The sequence below is a fragment of the Symphalangus syndactylus genome, chromosome 6 (assembly GCF_028878055.3).
Source record: "Symphalangus syndactylus isolate Jambi chromosome 6, NHGRI_mSymSyn1-v2.1_pri, whole genome shotgun sequence".
Classification (NCBI taxonomy): Eukaryota; Metazoa; Chordata; class Mammalia; order Primates; family Hylobatidae; genus Symphalangus; species Symphalangus syndactylus.
In genome coordinates, this window is record NC_072428.2 from 64,770,802 (window position 1) to 64,793,911 (window position 23,110).

Here is a 23,110-nt window from a genome sequence, read left to right on the forward strand (position 1 = left end):
GCTCTGTTTCTGACAAGGGCTCATTGTCTCTCTCCCCAGAGTATGGAAAGTACACAGCTCATTAGATTATCAGTGAAAGAGAAATGTGGTCAGTGCTTATTAAATTGCACCTTTTGCCATTTTTAAGGTGGGCAGTGAAATGATCCAGAAAATATTACCTTCAACAACATTTTCATAGAGTGACTTTGCTAACAGAGTCTTCAGATCACTAGGAAAATTTTTAGACCATAAAGCAGAAGTTGAGGGAAAGGTAGTGGTGAGAAATGGGGAAAGAGGATATTGGGGAGAATAATAATATTAGTTTAAAATAGTGGTAGTTCACTCAGTTTCTATTTGGTGACTGAAATATTGAAAAATTTACATAGATTTCAGTCACAGAACAGGTGGTATTATGATATTGGCAACAGAATGTAGTGATTAAAAGCACATGCTTTTGAGTCACGCATACTCAAGCTTAGACCCTGGTGCTTCCTAGCTGTGTGATTTGGGGAGACTTGTTTAACCTTGTAAGCTTTAGTTTTGACATCTGCAAAACAGGAATGATAGCAGTTACTGCTTCAAAAAGCTATTGACTTAAATGTGTTGGCCTATATAAAGTGACAGGCACAATACAGTTCTTAATGTTAGCTCTTATCACTAATACTATTATCATCTCTAAGCAGGATTTCTTGGTGAAAATTTTTGCTGATCATTTTCTTATAAACATCTGTGAACTGATGAGTTTAATTAGGGTGCTGCTGATGAAGCTTCTGTGTGGTCTTTTTAAAAATTCAGAATACTACCGGATTTGGACCAAAAAGTGCTCTTTTGTGCTGAAGTCTTCAAAATGTTTTCCACAAAAGTGAGTTTGTTTGGGTTAATTATGTGTGTGCATTATCCTATGAACTCTCAAGATAAAGGGCCTACAGCTGGAGCTGATTGTATGCAGTGAGAAGGGACATTACACTGATTGGCTAGTTGCTCTTGTCATTGTTTGTCATTGTCCTTTTTATTCTTTTTCTTTTTTTCATTTGCATCAAATATCTGCCTATAATGGTGAACACTGAGCAACTGGCCTGGTTTCAAGGAAAAAAATCATGTGAGTTTGATTGAAGTGCTCTCTGTGGGGTGCACTACACAGAGGGGGACATATGTGCAGCCTGGCTGTGTGTTTGCTAATAGGAAAGAGGACTGAGGCCAAGAAAGACAGGCTGGAGGTGAGATGACTCATTCTCTCAAACAGAAGAGGGAGCACTGAATTTGAACATGATGCAGACAAAGGAAGGCAAACCAGCTGAAGAAAGAGGTGCCAGGAGACTTGCAAGGAGACATGGCAAGTTTTGTGGGAATTCAAATGTGTGTAAGCAAACATAAATGTAATAATACAAAGGTGGGAGGTGTGGGGGTATGAGAATATGATAATAAAGAGGAATGAGCAATATAGAGATGGCAAGATACTGACCTTTCCATGTTCTTGCAGGAATATCAGTATGGTGGGATGAACTGGGAGGTGATTACAGACATTAAGGTTACCTAAGGCATAGTACAAGGAAATGTGGAACTCTAGAATCATTGGCAAGAAAACTCTAAAGTTAACTTTTAAAAAGGAAACAAAGTGGCTGATCATTAGGTTGTAAGATAAATCAAAAAGCAGACCAATCCAATGTAGTAATGCCAATGCTATGAAAATAAATATGCATAAACCAAGGATTAAAATCTCCATAGTACTCTGAAATTAACTATTATAATAAAATGTATTCAAAATAATAACCATTAATAAATAAAAGGCATGTTAGTAATGGTTATCTTTGGATAATAAATATTTTCTTGTTTTTCATCTTTTCAGAAATGAATATGTATGTTATAGTTAGAGCAAAATTAACTCTAAATGAGCAAGAACAAAAACTTTAAGAAAGAACAGAAGCTAAGTACAGTGGTGTCATTATGAGACACACATAGCAGCATCTCATTAGTAATGAAAATCGGAATGGGAAAAAAGAAAGTTAATTTCTTAAGCCCAATGAATAGACTTAAATTTACTAGAAATAATAGTCATATGTTAAACCTTGCTGTTTCTAGAAACGAAGGCAACTTGATACAGTGAGAGTAATTTTGAATGTAGAATCAGATCGGATCTGGTTTTAATTCCTAGTTTCATGAATTTAAGTCAGTTAACATATTTACTAAGAATTCGTTTTCTTACATGTAAAATGGGAATTATACTTATTTGTTGATTTGTGTTTATGAGAAAAGAATGATACCATGAAGTTGAAAAGACTCTGTATGATATAAAGTAGCATACAAATAGAAATCAAACAGCCATAATCAGACATCATGCTTTGTTGATCCTGCTGCTGTTCAGGGCTCTTTATGTGGAAATTATCACTCCCTATATTGTGAAACACTTATTCCTACAGTGCCTCTTCCCACCTCCAAGAACGATCTTCTCAAGGGCAATTGATTAGATCATATTCATCTCTATTCCCCTAGCTGATGCTATATAAATAGTTGGCACTTAATAAGTGTTAAGGTAGTAAGCTAAGTTTTAAAAGAATGATTGCAGAACACCAAAGGAAAAGCAATCAAAATTCTCTATTTTATAGAAAGAATGAAGCATTTGTGTTGCATTCTATTTTACATTTGTGTTGAGTCAGAGAGTAAAGCAATAAGAATGAAGGTCATTCAAGCAACAATACACATTTATTGGATACTCACTCTGTGCCAGGCACAGGATATAAGGATGAAAAGCTGGTACAGAATCTTAGCACCAGATCATATTAGTTTATAAGGTATCCAGTGAAAGCTCCATCATTGTGATTTTATGCTTCCTTCATTAATCATTAATTCATTTCTTAACCTTTTACTCCATATAAAGAGAGAGAGCAAGCAAGAGTGATTATTTTGATTTACTCAAATTTCTTCTCTAGCAGAGGTCACCAAAATGGACAGTATGATATGAACCCTAGGGCAATCCACTGGGTACAAGAGGAAAACATTTGCATTTCTATTAATATTAATTACATTGATATTTCTATTTCTATTTCCATTTTCATATGTTTTAAAATGTAAACAATATATTAGCATAGTGATATATATGTAATTTAGAGTAGAGAAATATATTAGTGGCAACCTTTTGTGTTTTACTGATGGAGTGTGCCATTAAGGTAATTTAAAAATGACAGCAACATGATACTTATAGAGCAAATTCTATAAAGAGGGCTATTACACTGAGTATAAGCAAAATAAAAAAGAATGCAATAGGAGGTTCCAACCCTTAAATAAAATATGTCTTTGCAATTACGCTGTATTATAATTTATTACATTTGAGATAAATTAGAGGAGAGTTCAAGAAACAGTTGTCCAGGATTTATCCTGTTGTTTCAGAAGTGACTTTAACCTCAGGGGACAGAATTTTGAGAGTGAACTCTTCTAAATTTTTTTCAGCCAATTGCAGGAAATTGCTAAATTATACTCTACTGGCTTGATAGAATGAGCACTACCACCAAAGTTGTCCTTAGGAGATGCAGTGGTAGCAGCAGAATGGGCTAGGATGTGGTTAGATCAAGGTAGGATGGTGGTTCTTAACCCGGCTGCACTTTAAAATCCTTTGGAAAACCTAGAAAAATTAAAATAAAATGAAGCATGATCCCTACCCCAGAAATCCTGATTTGATTATTCAGGGTTGACTGAGGACTGGGTATTCATAGTGTTCAAGAGCTTATCTTGAGATTCAAATGTGTAACCAAAATCAAGAATCAGAGATATTGACAAAACCAGTGAAAGGAATTTAACTTTAGGACATCAAAATCTATGTCTGAATCCAATTTCACAATTTACTAGTTATGTAATATTGGAAATCCCTTTGTCTAAGTTCTAATTGAGTTCTAATTTTCCTTCTGAAAAATAAGAATAACAGTAATGACTGTCCTAACTACCTCTCAAAGATGGCAGTGAAGAATAAATGAGGTGTTGTAGGCAAAAAATCTTTTCAAGATGAAAGCAATGTGTTTTTGGTAGGAAAGACACATGCTCAGAGAGTTACAGGTCTTGATTCTGAGATATCTAAGGTTGGTATAACCAATGAATATGCTTTAACATCCCATTCATTATTCAGATAATTTCTACATATTCACAGTGTCTTCAATTTGATTTTCTTATTGACACTTGGATGAAATCAGGCAATTTTGTAAATTTACCAAAAATAATAATAATTTCAGTCATCACAACTAATACTCATTCAGAAACTTGCATTGTTTCTACTCACATTTCCTAAAAGTATTTCATGGCTTTACTATAGGATATTTATTTTCAAACAAAAATAAGAGATGCTCACACATAGCACATCCTGAGTATATTCCACTAAACACTAGTTTTAGGTGTTTTGTAAGTATTACTCTAAGAAGAAGATTCCATGATAAAACAAATTTGTTAATCAAAATCAAATCACTTACTTGACGGTAGGACTTCATAGAATTTTTAATATGCTAAAATCACTGAGAATCTTCAAGAGGATTGGGATACAAGTTGCAGAATTTAGCAAACGTATTTGGTCACAGAGTCTATTCATGTGACACAGAAGAGAGAACAGTATTTTAAAGCATACTTTCAGAAATACCAATCTAATATAATGCTACTATGGTGTAGAGGCCAAAATAGAAGATCAAAGATGGATGTGACTTGCCCAAGACGGATTAGGTAGAATCAGTGCTAGGTGCCTGTGACTGAAATCCAGCTTTCTCATCTGAGTCCAGTGTCTTTCCGCTCAACTTCAATGTCTCTGTTACTTTTCCTATCACTTACTACTTCCCTTTAAGGAAAGAAAACACAAGAACTAATTCTCTGTAAAAGGTATAAAAGTTCTCTCACCGACAATTTTTTCTTCAAATGTCGAGCAGGGGTTTTGGAAAGAAGAGGCTAAGATTTTAAACCTTAAATTACAATGTGCCAAGGGGCTTTGACAACTAATAACTAATGCTATCCCTGCAGAGAAGACAATCAAATTATCCTGGATTCAACATTTCTGGTTTATATAGAAAAAGGGGAAGAAGTTAACACTTTTCTAATATATTGGGCTATATGTATCACCTTGGAAGGGCTTAATAAAGCCAATATGTGAAAATATATGAAAGAATTTAAAAATCTGCTATGCTATTAAACTCTGACTACCACTGAAATTCAAGGCCAAGAGAATCTATTTCGTCTGAGACTACAACACTAAACCACTGGTACAATCCACAAAATCCGATGTCACTGTCACTTTATCATTTAAAAAACAAAACAAAATTCTAGTGAACAATCAATTCTAAGTAACCAAGGAAATTTAAAAAAAATATTATTTTGCTAAAAAGAACATATACCATGTATTTGGGTGACCCATTAAACATAACAGTGGTCTGACATTATGGTCATCTTATTTAAAACACCAAGAGGCTTATTGCAAAGGTGACAGACAGAGTAATTGTTTCTTTAAGTAGAATATTTGCAAAGGTCAGATACTATACTAGTACGTGGAATTTTTAAAGTAGGAAATAAAATTGTTAGGAATCTAAAGAAGGTTTGTAATAAGTATAATCTATTTACAGAAGATAAATGAATATGTGATAAAATTTACTGGAAGAGAGAGAAAAGGTCTAAAACATCCTAAAAAACTGAGAAGTGGAGAAATGGAAAGACATAGCTCCTTCAAATACATGTGGAAGAAGAATTAGTCTTCACCTTTTTGTTTTTAAGGCACAGAGCTATGAATAAAGGGGGACATTTATAGGAAAATATATTTTAAAAGAATTTTAAGGAAAACATTTTAATGATACTTATTACCTAATAAATAGCTTTCGGGAGGTATTATCCATCCTTAAAGGGGGTTCTATGAGAGGTCAGAGACTGCTTCACATGCTTGCTTTTCTGATGTACCAAGCAAGAGTTGATAAAAGATGATCTTTAAGATAGATACATTAAATTCTGAGATATAAGAAGAATTTCAGGGAGAAAAAGTACCCAATATGGATGGTATGATTCAGGTGGTGCCCAACATTACAGCTATTTTACTTCATAAACTAAAAGAGTTATTGTTATTACTAACTCTTTAAAAAATGACTGTGCTCTCAGTAGAGGGCAGTTGCTAGGAGACTTCCTGAATTGTGAGTATTCAGCCATAAAAGTCTAAAGAAATTAATGGAGTTTTATTTTAGACCAGTTTACTTACAGAACTCTGAGAGAATAATATATGGTGGAATTTTTCCTAAGAAGTGACAGAAGGAAGTGGTGCAAATTGCTTTAGAAAGAATAGCATATTTAGAGAAAAATATGCAGAGTGTGGTACAGCTGGTACATCACAGAATCTAAATCATTTGTCCTTCCTTTGTGGGAGGAGAGTAGAAGAGGGGGAAGATACAAAGAGTATGAATGTAGGGTAGGTAAAGGGAAGAAGAAGTGGAAAGGAATGACAGAAGGAGAGCATTAATAAATAATTTTGGGTGGAAGCAAGATAATTGGTCTTTTAAGGTAGCTTCAGTGATTTTGTCTTTATTCTCCTTTTCAGGGTTGTTTTGCTTGCAAAGTATAAAATGAATCATTTTCTTTCATTTCCAGTTTCAACTTGGAAGTACTAATTCTGTCTTCCTTACATAAGAGAGGAGAGACCTATTACTGTTGAAGGTTCTTTTAAAAAAAACTATGCTTTAAAACTCAAAACAATTAAGGATTATGTCACAGCTATTTTTGAAATCATTATATCTACAATGAATATCAACAAAATGGTAATAAAAAATAGTGTAGTGCCTGGAAAATCCTTTGACAGAATTATTTGGAGCAAGTTTTTTTTTTTAAATTTGGAAATAAAACAAAAAATTTAAACAGAACTTCAAGAAATAAGCACATAGCATTTACCATGATTGTACAATAGCAGCGGATGAAGAAATACCAGAAGAGCTGCCTGCAACCAAACTCTTATGGAACCATGAGTCAAAGGTCAAACCAGTAACTATCTAAGACAGTCATTACTTGAGAACGAAATGGTCTTCTTCATTTTTCAGTTTAGCACTATGTAGAATATGGTTATCACAATTTATTCTATTCCCAAGACAACATTTCAAGCAATAAAGTTTATATTCCAGAGAGAAGTTGTTCAGGTCTTATACCTTAATGACAACCGTTCTTGTCCAGAAGATAGAACAACATCATAAGAACAAACTTTTACATAAAAAACAAACAAGCAAACAAACAAACAAACAAAAATTCAGAATTCCTTGAGAATGAAAGTGGTAGTGGCTTCAGGTGGTAAAGCAGCCCAAAACTCTTAACTTTAACTTTGACTGAAGTCATTAATGATATATTTTTTGCCCATCCAGTTTTCTCATGACAAAGTTCCTTCCTGAATAGTAGCTACTGCCTGAGACACAGTAGGTGGGCAGCGCGTACTTATTAAAAAAGCAATTAATGAATGACAATAATGAATAAAGGAGGAAAGGAAAGCACTGACTGACAAATTCAAGGAAACTAATGAAAACATGTTGCACAAGAGGCAGTATAGCTTGGTGGTAATGAGTGGTGCTAGCCAGATTGCCTCAATTTGAAACCCAGTTTTGTCCATTGTTAAACATATGACCATGGGCAAGTCAGAAAACCTGTCTACATCTCAGTTCTTTTTTGCTTATATAAAATGTACTGCTGTTAGAAATATGTTACATTACAAAAAAGCCCTTTATAAAAGAACATGGAACTTAGTAAATGCCAGGTCAATATTAGCTATCAAGATTATTACAAAGATCTTATCTAACACAAAGCTTATTGAATACAAAGGTCATTGGCAACTATGAAATTAGACCACTGCGATTAAACACAGCTCTCTAAAGCTGAGGGAAGTAGGCAAATAAATATAAAATTTGGAGGTTCAACCTCCAAAACTTGCACAGGTCATAAAAATTAATTTTCTGTTGAGATTGGGGATTGATCCTCCCCAGACACTTCTCACAAAATTGTTGGAGATAATGGCTCCTTGCAGACATAGATTAGAAGTCCTGTTTTACAAGGGTAGACGTGTGACTAGACAGATACGCTAATCTTACTTGAGAGCTACCTAGTATCAATTTACAATATTCGATTATTATCCTGTAGATTTTGGCATACAACAGTGAATGGACATAAGGCAGTTTCATTAACACAGTCCCAAATGCTTTGTTGCTTATAATTGCCTTAATTTTGCTTTAGGTTATCATATAACTCCATGGTTCAGAAAGACTGGCTGTGTGTCAATGTCAATCACTGCCTAGGACTCCTGAAGCATGTGAGAAGCTGGCAAACGAAATAGCTATAACGCTGTCTAAGGGGAGGAAAGGAAGAGATTCATTTACACATGTAGCAGAACTCAGATTATAAATTCTTGGAAGTCAGGAGCTGTGTCTATACTGGTTGCACAAAGGACCGTGGATATATGCTTATCAGTAAGCCAGGGTGTTGTTTCTGTTGTTATGCAAACCCCACCTCTCCAGCAGTCTATAAATAGTAATTGCTCTCCCTAACAGGAGACACATCATATTGGAAGAACAATAGATAATCTCTATGCCATGTGTATCTAAGAAAATTAATGAAAATTTAGATTTGTTTTGAAAATGTCAACAAAATAGATACATTGTACGTGTACTTTAGAAATCTCTTACTCATAAATCTGCTGTCTCTTCAAGTTTTGTCCAAGTTCTAAATTGTGGACCCCTCACAAATTCATATGCTGAAGCCCTAACCTCCCTGTGACTGTATTTGAGGATAGGCTGTATAGGAGACAATTAAGGTTAAATGAGTTAAAGATGGTGTCGTAATCCAATAGGACTGGGCCTTATAAGAGGTGGCCTTATAAGAAGAGAAAGAGAGAGACAGATCTCTCTCTGCATAAACACCCAGGAAAGGCCATGTGAGGACACAGTGAGAAAGTGGCCACCTGCAAGTCAGGAAGAGAGCCCTCACCAGAAACCTAATCGGTTGGAACCTTGGACTTTGTAGTCTCCAGAATTGTGAGAAAATAAATTTCTGCCGTTTTAAGCCACCCACCCTGTGGTATTTTGTGATGGCAGCCTGAACTGACAAAGACAGTCATACATTGGAAAACAAGAGCTTTATAAATATACACAGTTTTGCTGTAGTCACACTCACCATTAGTAGTCTATCTCCTACTTGCAACCTTCCATCTTTTTGTGCAGCTCCTCCATCTATAATTTTAGTTACATAAATGCTGTTGTCTCCAGGAATGTGTTGGTTCCCCACACCTCCTGCAATACTGAAGCCTAAACCTATAAGAAAGGAACAGAAAATGGAAAGCCTTGTTTTGTTGTTGTAGTTGTTTTTAGAAAATGCAGTTAGCCACATTTTAAGTTTTTAAAAATGAATCCTCAACTTACTGTAACAGCAATAAATAACACTAAAAATTGTATTTCAATCTAGTTTATTTAAATATTTGAAGAATTGTTAATGCAAATGAGGCAAAGATTTTGAAGTCAACCCCGTGTGAGTAGTTTTGTTCTGTTTCCAGACTGTATGCCTAACTGCTGTTCCTCAGCTATCCTGTTTATAAGGGTAACTGGCCAGAGCAGGGATCAGGTGAAGGGTGTGGAAGAATCCTAGGTGAGCCAAGAAAAGACAAGCATAGTCCTGCTCATTGTTGAGTCTATGGGCTCATCTTCATTGCTGTTGTTACGCTAGCATAGAGAACAGAAGTACTGCCAATCACTTGGACAGAGACCTGGATACTCTTGATATTTCAAGATGAAAAATAGAATTGTTCAAAAATTGTACAAATTCTGAGGCAAGAGCCATGAATAAGTTACACTGTTTATATATATGTAATAATTTCAGGGAGAAGATAAGGAAAAGAAGCTAGATGCTTGCCTTTCATGTTCTCTTCTCTTGCCACCCTGTCATATTTTATATTTCCTAGCATTTATTGTTATTAACTGATTAACTGATTGTGAGGCTAGTCACACAAAAAAGTGAATTATTCCAGTATACAGTCTAAAAAATTTAAGAAAGTTCCTTAAAAATATTCAATTAGAAAATAAAGAATAAAAAGAATGTTAAAAAATTAATTAATTAATTAATTTTTTGAGACAGTCTTGCTCTGTCACCCAGGCTGGATGGAGTGCAGTGCTATGATCTTGGCTCACTGCAACCTCTGCCTCCCAGCTTCAAGTGGTTCTCCTGCCTCAGCCTGCTGAGTAGCTGGGATAACAGGCACATGCTGCCATGTCTGACTACTTTTTAAAATTTTTAGTGGACACTAAAAATGTTGGCCAGGCTAGTCTTGAACTCCTGACCTCAGGTGATCTACCTACCTTGGCCTCCCAAAGTGCTGGGATTACAGGCATGAGCCACCACGTCTGGCCAAAAACTTTAAAATGTATACTTAGGCTATATTATTTTTATAATATGGCAGAATATCAAATCATTTTAAACATGGCAATTGTCTCTTTTAAGAGATGATTTTCACCGTACTATGGCTTATACAATTTTAACTTATATTAAACTATGAAGCAATAACAAGAATAGAGGACAGTCATGTACTGCATAACAATGTTTTGATCAGTGATAGATTACATATATGATGATGGGCCCAAAAGATTATAATGGAGCTGAGAAATGGCTATTGCCAAGTGACATCATAGTCATTGTAACATCACAGCATAATGGTTACTCATGTGTTTGTGGTGATGCGGTGTAAATGAACCTACTGCACTTCTAGTCACATATATAAAAGTATAGCATATACAACTGTAAACAATAAATAATACTTGATAATGATAATAAATAACTATGTTCCTGGTTTATGTATTTACTACACTGTAATTTTTATTGTTATATTTGAGTGTACCCCTCTCCTTATTAAAAAAAAAGTTAACTGTAGAAAAGCCTCAAGCAGCTCTTTCAGGAGGTATCCTACAAGAAGGCATTATTATTACAGGAGATGACAGATCCCTGCTGTAACATTTCACATGTTATTGCTCCTGAACATCTTCCATTTGGACAAGATGTGAAGGTAGAAGACAATGATACTGATGATCCTGACCCTGGATAGGCCTAGGCTAATGTGTGTGTTTGTGTCTTCATTTTTAACAAAAAGTTTAACATGTAAAAAAAAAAAAAACAATGAAAAGCTTATAGAATAAGAATAGAAAAAAGAAAATACTTTTATAGCTGTACAATATGTTTGTTTTAAGCTAAGTGTTATTACAAAAGAGTCAAAAAGTTAAAAAAAAGTTCATAAAGTAAAAAAGTTACAGTAATCTAAGGTTAATTATTGAAGCTTTTTAAAAATAAATTTAGTCTAGCCTAAGTGTACAGTGTTTTTCAAGTCTCCAGTAGTGTACAGTAATGTACTAGGACTTCACATTCACTCATTACTCATTCACTGATTTACCCAGAGCAATTTCCAGTCCTATTGGTTCCGCTCATGCTAAATGCCCTGTACAGATGTACCATTGTTTATCTTTTATTTTTTGCTGTACTTTTTCTATGTTTAGATATGTTAAGTTACACAAATAGTTATCGTTGTTTTGCAATTGCCTACAGTACACAGTATAGTAACATGGTATACAGGTTTGTATCCAAGGAACAACAGGCTATACTATATAGCCTAGGTTTGTAGTAGTCTGTTCTATTTCAGTTTGCTAAGTACGCTCTATTATGTTCCCATAACAATGATGACATTGTCTAATGATGTATTTCTCAGAATGCATGCCCATTGTTAAATGACACATGAATGTATTTTAAAAAGTTATTATGAGATCATTTTAAAGGAATAATTAATACCCTTTAAACGTATAAGAATTTTTAAAAATCCCTTTCAGAATATGTTTGAATGTTCATTCAGTACAATACTTGCAGCATACATTTTCATTACATTTTACAATCATAAGATAATTAACATGCAAATTACTCAAGAAGATAGATATGGATCAAAGGCCTTTTGACTAAAGACATAATTTCTATAGTTTACTTGACTTAAGACTTTTTTAGAAAAACCACACACCTAGTAAAACAATAAAGCTGTCATTAAAATACTTGGCATTTTATACAACAATAATAAAAAATACTTAAAAATATTAACTCCACTATACTTTTATTGAATAAATATTGGGTAAGGTTATGCGCTCTTAAGATAGCATAAATAGTTAATTGAAAAATGATGGCATAGTAAATTATAAAGCAACATCTCTGGAATTATATTTGAAATGCAGTGATCATTAAATTAACCATAATAGTTGTTAAAAATAAATGGAAAATTGATTTAAATTGATAGGGCAATTAAAGCAAGTGTTATCTAATTTCCTTGTGATGTGGGTAATTATTTTTATTGATGCTTTGCCACCCCATGGAACAATGAATATATTTGTTTGCCTCAGATTTATAATTTTTTTATTAAGCAAATGATGACCAAAGAGTAAAATACCCCAAATTGGCTTTTCCTATAAAATTTAAAATACATATCAGCTCATGTTTCCCAAAACTGTTACTTTATTATATATGAAAATAGGGAAGTTTTAAAAAATATATTTACAAAAGTTTCTTAGCCACATGCTAAGATCAATCTACCACATTTATAAAAGCACAGAGGTTATTCCAAACTCTGAAAAGAGAAGGTTAAAACAAATTCAGAGACTCCAGTTTACATCCACTATGCCAGCAGTAAATGCCACGGTCTTAGCTACAAGAAGAGCTGTAGAAATAAATTACCACCATAAAGACGGTTAAGTTCAACAAACACAGCAAGTATGTAGTTGACATTTGAAGTTGAAGACTGCACAAAGACAATGAAGTCACTATGCATACTATAGATAGATGATAGATAGATAGATAGATAGATAGATAGATAGATAGATAAAAATTGAGTAAGATTTTTTCTTGAGATTAGGTTTATGTACTTCTTTTTAACTAGTGACTCTGTTCAAGGTGAAGCAAGGTATTTTCAGTAAATGTTCCTCTCAGAGCCAGAGCATGTTTCTGAATGTACGCAACTGGTAATTTTTCCAATTTCCTTTACTTTGATGTAACATGCATGTGTTTAAAAACAATTAAAATGTATTTAACACTTAACCATATTCTAAATATTCAATTCAGATGATAAATAGATCTGTAGTTTATGTCTACATTGAGAATTTATGTTTATTTACAGGTGGAAATATCTATCTGTGCTATAAGATTGCATCTATCCTCATTCATTTATTCATTCACACATCCATTCTTTCAATAAGCATCTCCTGAGTACATACTGTGCATTGTATTACCTGCTGCTATTGAGCACGGCCAAAGTAAATGTAAAGAATGTTTTTTCCATTTTTAATTTTTAGTTGTTACGGATACATAGTATATGTAAATAGGGTGCACGTGATAATTTGATACAAGTATACAATGTGTAATGATCAAATCAGGATAATTGGGATATCCATCCCCTTAAACATTGATCATTTCTTAGTGTTAGGAACATTTTAATTCCACTCAGTTATTTTGAAATACACAATACATTATTAACTATAGCCACCCTATTGCACTACTGAACACTAGAAAGATCTCTTTCTTTTATCTAACTGTATTTTTTATCCATTGACCAGAAACACTATAATAATAATAATGACCCATAAATGAGTTCATATGAGTGAGTGTAGTTGAAACATGTCTGAAGCAATGTTCTAAACCCAGATAATGCAAGCAATTTGGGGATAGCTATTCTATGAAGACAAATGTGGCCTGGGACTACTGAGCAATACGACCGAACACAAATTACCTGGGTGTTTCTTGCACAGACTCTGTTAAAGCAGGGGCAGGCTCTCTACCTTATGAGACCTAGACTGGCTAAGGCATGCCATGACTAATGCCCCGTCCCCCATCCCTGTTATTGACCTCACGTCTCTTCCCTTCATTAGCTCATTTTTCCCTCCTTCATTCCACTCAAAACACACTTGCATCCTTGATATTTCTTTTTTTATTTTTATTTTTTTCCCTTTAACTTTTATTTTAAGTTCCGGGGTACATATGCAATATGTTCAGGTTTGTCACATTGGTAAATGTGTGCCATGGTAGCTTGCTGCAAAGATCAACCCATCAATGTGATATTATTCCAGCATCCATTAGCTATTCTTCCTGATGCTCTCCTTCCCTGCTTCCCTCCCCTTGACAAGCCCCAGTGTGTGTTGTTTTCCTCCATGTGTCCATGTGTTCTCATCATTCAGCTCCCACTTATAAGTGAGAACATGTGGTGTTTGGTTTTCTGTTCCTGTGTTAGTTTGCTGAGAAAGATGGCTTCCAGCTCCACCCATGTCTCTGTAGAGGACATGATCTCATTCCTTTTTATGGCTACATAGTATTCCATGGTGTATATGAACCACATTTTCTACATTCAGTCTATCATTGATTGGCATTTAGGTTGATTCCATGTCTTTACCATTGGGAATAGTGTTGCAATGAAAATACATGTGTATTTATCTTAATAATAGAATGATTTATATTCCTTTGGATATATACCCAGTGATGGGATTGCTAGGTTGAATTTTTTTCCTCTAGGTCTTTGAGGAATTGCCACACTCTCTTGCACAATGGCTGAACAGATTTATATTCCCATCAACAGTGTAAAAGCATTCCTTTTTCTCCACAACCTCACCAGTATCTGTTGTTTTTTTGACCTTTTCATAATAGCCATCTCACTGGTGTGAGGTGATATCTCACTGTGGTCTTGACTTGCATTTCTCTAATGATTAGTGATGTTGAGCCTTTTTTCATATGTTTGTTGGCAGCATGGGTGTCTTCTTTTGAGAAGTGTGTTTATGTTCTTTGTGCACTTTTTAATGGAGTTGTTTTTTTCTTGTAAATTTGTTTAAGTTCCTTGTAGACTCTGGACATCAGACCTTTGTCAGATGAGTAGATTATACAATTTTTCTCCCATTCTGTAGGTTGTCTGGAACTCTGATGATAGTTTATTTTGCTGCGCAGAAGCTCTTTAGTTTAATTAAATCCTGTTTGTCAATTTTTGCTTTCGTTGCAATTACTTTTGGCATTTTCGTTATGAATTCTTGCCTGTGCCTATCTCCTGAATGGTGTTTCTTAGATTTTCTTCTAGGTTTGTTATAGTTTTGGCTTTTATACTTAAGTCTTTAATTCATCTTGAGTTAATTTTTGTACAAGGTATAAGGAAGGGATCCAGCTTCAATTTTCTGCATATGGCTATCTATGGATGCCTTCAGCTTTGTTCTTTTTGCTTAGCAGGCTCTTTTTTCGTTCCATAAGAATTTTATAATAGTTTCTTCTAATTCCGTGAAGAATGTCAATGGTAGTTTGATGGGAATAGCATTGAATGTATAAATTACTTTGGGCAGTATGGCCATTTTTATGATACTGATTCTTCCTATCCATGAGCATGGAATGTTTTTCCATTTGTTTGTGTCATCTGTGATTTCCTTGAGCAATGGTTTGTAGTTCTTGAAGAGTTCCTTCACTTCTCGTTTAGCCGTATTCCTACAGCCTTGATATTTCTGGAGTATTCAGACATAGTCATAGACTGTCAATTTAGGGTCTTTGCTACAGCTGTTCTGCTACATGGAATATGCTTTTTTCAGGGCTTTGTTCAAGTTTCAATTTCTGTAGGAGCTGGAACCTAAGCTCCCTATTTAATGCTGTCTCCTGACTATATATTTTTTTTCCTTATCCTGCTCTAGTTTTCATTTTCCCTTAGCACTTATTACCTTGTAATATCCTATATAGGTCATCTACATATTTTGTTTATACGTTTTTTATGTTCTGTCTCCTTGGTGAAAACATAAGCTCTGTGATGATATGGTTTTTTGGTCTATTTTGTACTATGCAAGTAGAACAAAACCAGGTACATACTTGACTCATAAATATGTATTAAGTGAAAGAATGAATGCATAAATGAATATAAGAGGACAAGGAAAGTCTCATGTCTCTGAGAAAGTCCCCCCTTAAAGATGAAATTAGTGGCTTTGAATGAACAAGGGGCAGAAACAGTGAACCATGGTAGCTGCAGTCAGTAACTGTATAAGGCATCACATTGCCTCAGGTAAACTTTGATGAGCACTCCATCCTCAGCCTGTACAGGGTTTATGGTAAGCACTGAGCAGGCAATGGGACAACAGCAGAGGCACCTTCACTTTCTGATTCTTTCATCTTATAACTGTGCAAATTTGAGTTTCCATTTCTTTGTAACAAAGGAGTAAGTGTATCTATTATCTGGCAATAATAGATGCTTGATAAATAAAGTGCTCTCAATAAACTGTAAAGTTGTTGGGAAAACATGACACCAACACTTTGGCATAATCTAACTGGTTTGGATGAGTTCTATATTGCTACTAGCATTATGTGAGGGAAGCATGACTTACTTCTTAGAGGAGAAGGGGAATAATTAACAGAAGTTTAGCATTTGGACTGGGTCTTGATAGGTGAAGTTAGAACTGATAAAAGAAAATGCACATTTAAAACCAACATGTCTTCAGATTCCAGGCTGGATAAATGACTAAAGAGCCAACCGTCCTGACTTATGTCACACAGGGCTAATAAAGTCCCACTTTACTGATCTGAAAATTGAAGCAAAAATGCCTGGCAATCAAAACATATATTTATGATACAGTAAGCCAGGGTAGTCCCTACTGAAATGAATACAGTGAGTTCCTGACTCAAATTGGATGAAGATTTGTGTAAGGAACACTGAAAATGGCCAAAATACTGATTTCAGGGAAGCGATAGTTTTGTAACAACGAAAGAAAATTGGTTACCATTTTGAAAAGAAGTGTCCATGAAAAAGAAATAGCTCTTGACCATCACATGATGACAAACTAGTCCATTATAAAATAAAGTCAGTGAACAGAGTTGGTAGTTCTCACCCCAAAATGCTGATTATAACACCACCTACTGTGGAATGTTGGGCTATTAAGAATAAGACTAAACATTACCACATGTGGGTCATAAACAAAGCTGACACAGAAAAATGTAAGTAATCATTTCACAAAAGGAAGTAAAATCAGTGAATATTTCAGTACTCTAGTAAAAGAAAAAGGCATGCCAAATTTAAACACCTAATTGCTCAAGTAATTAAAAATGACCTGTTTGGCAATCACTTGATGCACATACAGAATTTCAGGATTATATCAATTATGCAAAGCTGGGTTTATCTTTCCAATTTTCTTGCATATCTCCAAGCAGTGATTTCTCATGTCAACATAAGAAATGTAGGCATAAGCACAGGAAAGTCTGAACCTGATTAAAGCCTTTAACTGAAAGTTTTTCCACACAAAATCTTTTTCCCATGCTGTGAAAAGAGAACACCATGAACGGATCATGGTTCACTCTTTTCCCTTGCTGCCCGCCTACGCTGAGGAGGAGGTGTCAGTGAGAGGTGGGGCCTGAAGCAGAAGCTTGGCAGCAGAGATTGATACTGTGCTGAAGCTCAGAATAAACACTTAAATGCTTTGAAAAGTCATATGAATACAATGTACCCGAATATTCTTTGTGGGTGTAGAGAACTAAGCCCCATGATGTCTTATAATCATTCAATGAGTTGGTTCAACTTTATTTCATGTGACTTTCTTAGGAGAGGGCTCTGGGTCATCTCTAAATAATTCAAAATTATTAAGCATACTGGTCCTGTCAGAGTTTATTTAGGATCTGCTAGGTAAGGTGTTTGCTGCTTTACAGAAAGCACTAGTAGTTTTCTGCCCATTCTGTCTACATGGTTTTATTAAAGGAAACACAGAACGTATCTTGAACCCTGGCTGGCCCTGTCTGAGAAAATATCCATCCTCACAGGAAACTTAACTTATGAATTTGCATACGTTTCAGTTAAAAAACAACAAAAAAACCCTTCCCTATAGGAACTGGTCTACACTGATAAGAGTCTACTTGACATCTCTTCCTTTTTAGAAAGAAAATTTTGCTTTAACAAATACCAAAAAAAAGTATCTTTTATTTTAATTTGAGAGAGTAGTTAATCACACTGGCAACTGCCAATACAGTTAATTAAAAGCCAAAGCATTATCTTCTTACTCTTAGGATATTCTCTGGATTCCAAAGACAAAATTTGAGGTTGAAAGAAGTGATTCTGTTTAAAATTTCTAAGGCACTGACAAAGCATCTTCAATCCTGCTTGAAGAACTGCTACAGATCACCCAATTAACTTACTATAGCCACAGCCCAAAACTTTTTCTCCTACTACATGTCTTGTAATACCCACTCAAACCTTTAGCACATTGCTTTAATACTTATTTTATTCTGAAAAATTCACATTTCTATACCTATCCTTTCTGCTTTCCCTTTGTTCAAAGGAAGAAACATTATTTATCTTTTGTAAAATGAAATCTTCCCCTCTGCTTTAGGGCTTTACTTCTTTCTTTCTTTTTTTTTTTTTCTCTCTCTCTCTAGAGTATTCAGTTCCTGCCTCAATGCTTTTCTTCTTTTATGGATTTGGCCATTCCTCTGTCCTGTCCTGAAAAGATCTCTTCAACTTGCCACAGCCTCCTTACCATAATAACTGAAGTTTTTAGACACTGATCTGTGGTGCTACCTCTAGTTCTATATTATAAACCATCCTTAATCCCATCCATCTGGCCCCATACACCACATTCTACTCACATTGCATCTGTTATAGGTTGAATTATGTCCCCCAGAAAGATGTGCTGAAGTTCTAACTCCTGGTACCGTGAATGTAATTAACCTTATTTGGAAAGAAGTTCTTTGCAGATGTGACTTAAGAAGATGAGGTTACATTGGATCAGGGTAGGATTAGGGTCCTATGATTGGTGCCCTTATAAGAAGAGGAAATTTGGACACAGAAATAAAAAATACACAGGGAGGAATTTATGTGGTAAGTGACATGGCGATTAGAATGATGAATCTATAAGCCAAGGAACATCAAAGATTGTAAGCAACCACTAAAAGCTAGGGAAGAACGTGGAACAAACTTGCATTTCTAAGTTGTACTCCAGTAGAACTAACTTGTGCCAGCCTTTCATCCTCTATTTAACTCATTAAACACTTACTGATGACTACTTATGCGTCAAGTAGCAGCCTAAATATTGTTGTTACATCAGTGAATTAGAGATCTAGTGTTCTTGTCCTCATGCAGCTTATTTTCTACTACAGAATAGGACAAGTATAAAAATCATGAAAATGCAGTGTGGTAAGTGCTGCTATGAGAGGAATAGTGGCTATGGGAGCATATAGGTGGGCGGTCTACCTTGGGCTAGAGGGAGTAGTGTCAGAGAAGAATAACTGCGGGTCATTATATGCAATCTGAGAGCTGGAAGATAACAATGAACCAAGAAAATAAGGGAGTGGGGAGAGATCATCCCTGCAGAGGGAAACATATACTCAAAGACCCAGCATTGAGAGAAAACATGGCTTAGTTGAGAAACTGAAAAATGTTTAGGTGAAAGTAACAAGTAGTTTTAGGCGGAGTGCAGTCTCCATGAGAAAAAGAACCATGACTGTAGAACCATGTCTGTAGAACCACTAATGTACATTCAGCCCTTGATACTTGGATATCAAGAAATATCCAAGTATCCAATAAGTGAATAAATGAGGATAAGAGGTCACTCCCTCCACTGAATTAGAAGAGGAGGAAAGGACAGTGGAGATGAATGCTAAGATTGTAGGATAATAACAGGACACTAAAGAAGTTCTCATCTTCCGTTTACTCTGGTAACAAGAAAGGATGACCATCAACCAAGAATGAGGGGAGCAGTGAGGTCAGAGAATGAAGAAAGTGCAGATGTGTTGGAATAGCTATTAGGGAAAATGGAAGATATAATTGCTTAGAGAATTGCATAAAATGGCAAAGAGCTGTGTTGATTGTCTAGTGAGGGTTTGGAGACTGTAGATTAATAATAGCACCGTTCTAGGGTTTTTTTCCTCCAGCAATTCTCAGAAGTCTAGATATAAGCATGGAAAACATAGGCAGTTAGATTGAATTGCCTTACATATTAATCTCTTATGTGCACTGATCTTTCCTTTTTAACAAAATTATATGATCCTAGAAAGTAGGGGTTGCACAAAATAGACTATGTTAGCACAGTGCTGACATACAGTAATTGTTCAATAAATATTTGCAGAAAGAATTAATGACTGAGTTGTTCAAAGACCAAATGGTCATATCTCATAGGTATACTTTCAAATGTCAAGCATCCCACATTAAGAAAGATATGTATGCTTTAGTTGATTGCTTTAGCTCAAGGGGGAAAAAGTACATGTTGAGCATTTTTCATGTGCCAACTACTATATTGGGTGGTGAAGAATTAATGAAGTGTATGTCAGTCTCTTCCCTAAAGGAACCACTAAAAATGACCAATGACAGACACAGTTACATTTCTTTACTCAAAGAACTATCATTGACCAAATTGTTTTCATCCTTAAAGATCAAATAGTCAAACCACAAGTTGGTTGCTTATGGGGCTGTATGATAGAATGTGATTAGATGCTGTCCTACTTGTTTATGGACTACTTCATTATACTTGAAATGGAATATCCTCCAAGCTGCCATCATTAAAATATAACCAAATTATAGGCACTGCCTCTAGCTATCAACCACATCTGTCTGTGCGTTTTTCCAAGTTAATTCTTGCTGCCATGCAAACCAAGGTCATTAAACACTGACCTCTGAATACTGTCTACACTGTCTTGGAAGTATGCAGATTGCAGCACACAAAGCCACAAAAGTTATATAGATTATTTAAAAGATGTAAAAATCATTTCACGTGTTGAAGTTTGATGAGGATGTCCCACTGGCAGGGTTATTGCTGGAGAAAGCAAGCTGAAATATCTGAAGGGTAATTGGGTGGATATTGAAAAATTTCCATTAACAAAGGCCTGTATTCAGTAACATCTCCTCTGAAAAGTTCTTCCTCCTAATCACCACTCCTTTAACTTAAAAGTAATCTCTCTCTCCACTGACCACATATAATGGTTTATCTGTCTTTATCTCATTTTTAATGATACATCATTTTCTACATAGAATTAGAATATAGTTATTTATAGGAATGGTCAATATTTAGAACATTTAACAGCTGGTATGAAATGAACACTAACCAATCACAATAGGTAGCTGCCATAAATAACTGCTGTGATATGTACAAATATGTCGTAGGAATATCTCATTCCCCCACATTGGATAGTTACCACTTTGAAGGTAGAGGGGAAAATAACCCTTTTATTTTGGATGCCCAGGGGTTTCATGAACAAAGTAGATACTTGAAAACTAATTTTTTATTTTTATTTTAAAAGACAGGGGTCTATGCTATGTTTTCCAGGCTGGACTTAAACTTCTGAGGTGAAGGGATTCCCCCAACCTCAGCTTTCCAAGTAGCTGGAACTATAGGTGAGCACCACTGTACCCAGCTTCAAAACTAGTTTTTAAAATGAATTACTGAACTAAATAAAGATTACTGGATCTTTTTTCCATAAGCATACTTTAACAAACCATGCAAGAAAGGGATCGGGGTAAAATAATTTAGTGAGCTACTTTGTCATGCATTAAAACAACACTCAATTCCAGGCTATCTTAGTTTCCTAGGGCTGCAATAACAAAGTACTAAAAAGTAAGTGTCGTAACTAACAGAAATTTACTATCTCAAAGTTCTGCAGGCTAGAAGACCGAGGTCAAGGAATTAGCAGGGTTGAGTCCTCCTGAAAGTTATAAGAGTAAATCTATTCCATGCCCCTCTTCTGGATTCTGGTGATTTGCTGGTAATATTTGGCACTCCTTATCACGTAGATGCATCACCCTGATCTCAGTCTTCATCTTCACATGAATTCTCCCTATATGCATGTCTGTTTCTGTGTCCATTTTCTTTTTTTGTAAAGACACTTGCCATATTGGAATACAGTCTACCATTAGGACCTCATCTTAATTTGACCATTAGCAAAGACCTTAGTTCCAAATAAGGTCACATACATAGGAAATGGGGGTTAAGACATCAACATCTTTTTTAGGGACACAATTCAACTCATAACACTGGCACTGGGAAACAAAAATATGAACAGCACACAGTTCCTATTGTCAAGGATTTCTCAGACCAAGGTGGAAAGAATTATAAATAAACAGCATATGTTAGTACATTGGAAAAAATGAAGAAAGGCAGGTTGTATCATGCAAAACTTCTGAACTTCCAGGAGATAATGACAGTCAAGTGCAAGTCTACATGTAGAAATAGAGGCTCATGAGGCTCCAGAAGTGCCATGTTAAAAAGTTTAGACCTTATATTAGTGGCAATGAGGAGGGAGACTCTGAAAAATTTTAACCATGAAAATGACTTGATCAGATTTGGTCTCCCTCCATTTTCCTTGTTAATGCTTGCTGTTGTTTAAAAAATACATCAAGCTATCCTAAGAAAAAAAGAACAAAACTGGAAGAATCACATTCCCTGACTTCAAATTATGCTACAGAGCTATAGTAACCAAAACAGCATGATACTGGCATAAAAACAGACACATAGACAAAGGTAACAGAATAGAGAGCCCAGAAACAAATCTATACATCTAGAATCAACTCATTTTTGACAAAGGTGCCAAAACATACACTGGTGAAAGGAGAGTCTCTTCAGTAAATGGTGCTGGGAAAACTGGATATCCATAGGCAGAAGAATGAAACTAGACCCCTAACTATCGCCATATACAAAAATAAATCAAAATGGATTAAAGACTTAAATCTAAGACCTGAAACCATGAAACTACTCTAAGAAAACATTGGGGAAAATTTCTACGACATTCGTTTGGGCAAAAATTTCTTGAACAATACCCCACAGGCAAATACAACCAAAGCAGTTAATGGACAAATGGGATCACATCAAGTTAAAAGGCTCCTGATAGTAAAGGAAACAATCAACAAAGTAAAGAGACAGCCCAGAGAATGGGAGAAAATGTTTATAAATGACACATTTGGCAACGGATTAGTAACAAGAATATGTATGGAACTCAAACAACTCTATAAGAAAAAACTCAATAATCTGATAAAAAGATGGGCAAAAGATCTGAATGGGTATTTCTTAAAGGAAGACATACAGATGGTAGACAGACATATGAAAGGTGCTCAACATCATTAATCATCAGAGAAATGCATATCAAAGCTACAATGAAATATTATCTCACCCCAGTTAAA

The 23,110-nt window shown here is 35.1% G+C and overlaps 1 protein-coding gene across 21 annotated transcripts in view; it reads right to left on the reverse strand.

Moving 5' to 3' along the window:
• Positions 1 to 23,110, reverse strand: part of DLG2 (discs large MAGUK scaffold protein 2) — a 2,194,174-nt gene that overhangs the window by 522,123 nt on the left and 1,648,941 nt on the right. For all 21 annotated transcript variants that reach the window (XR_008658315.2, XM_055281255.2, XM_055281254.2 and 18 more), the window contains one exon: positions 9,121 to 9,257. Coding sequence is in view for 20 of the 21 variants with exons in the window: in XM_055281255.2 (XP_055137230.1) it covers positions 9,121 to 9,257 (137 nt within the window). In the remaining variant the exon portion in view is untranslated. The remainder of the gene's footprint in view (positions 1 to 9,120; positions 9,258 to 23,110) is intronic.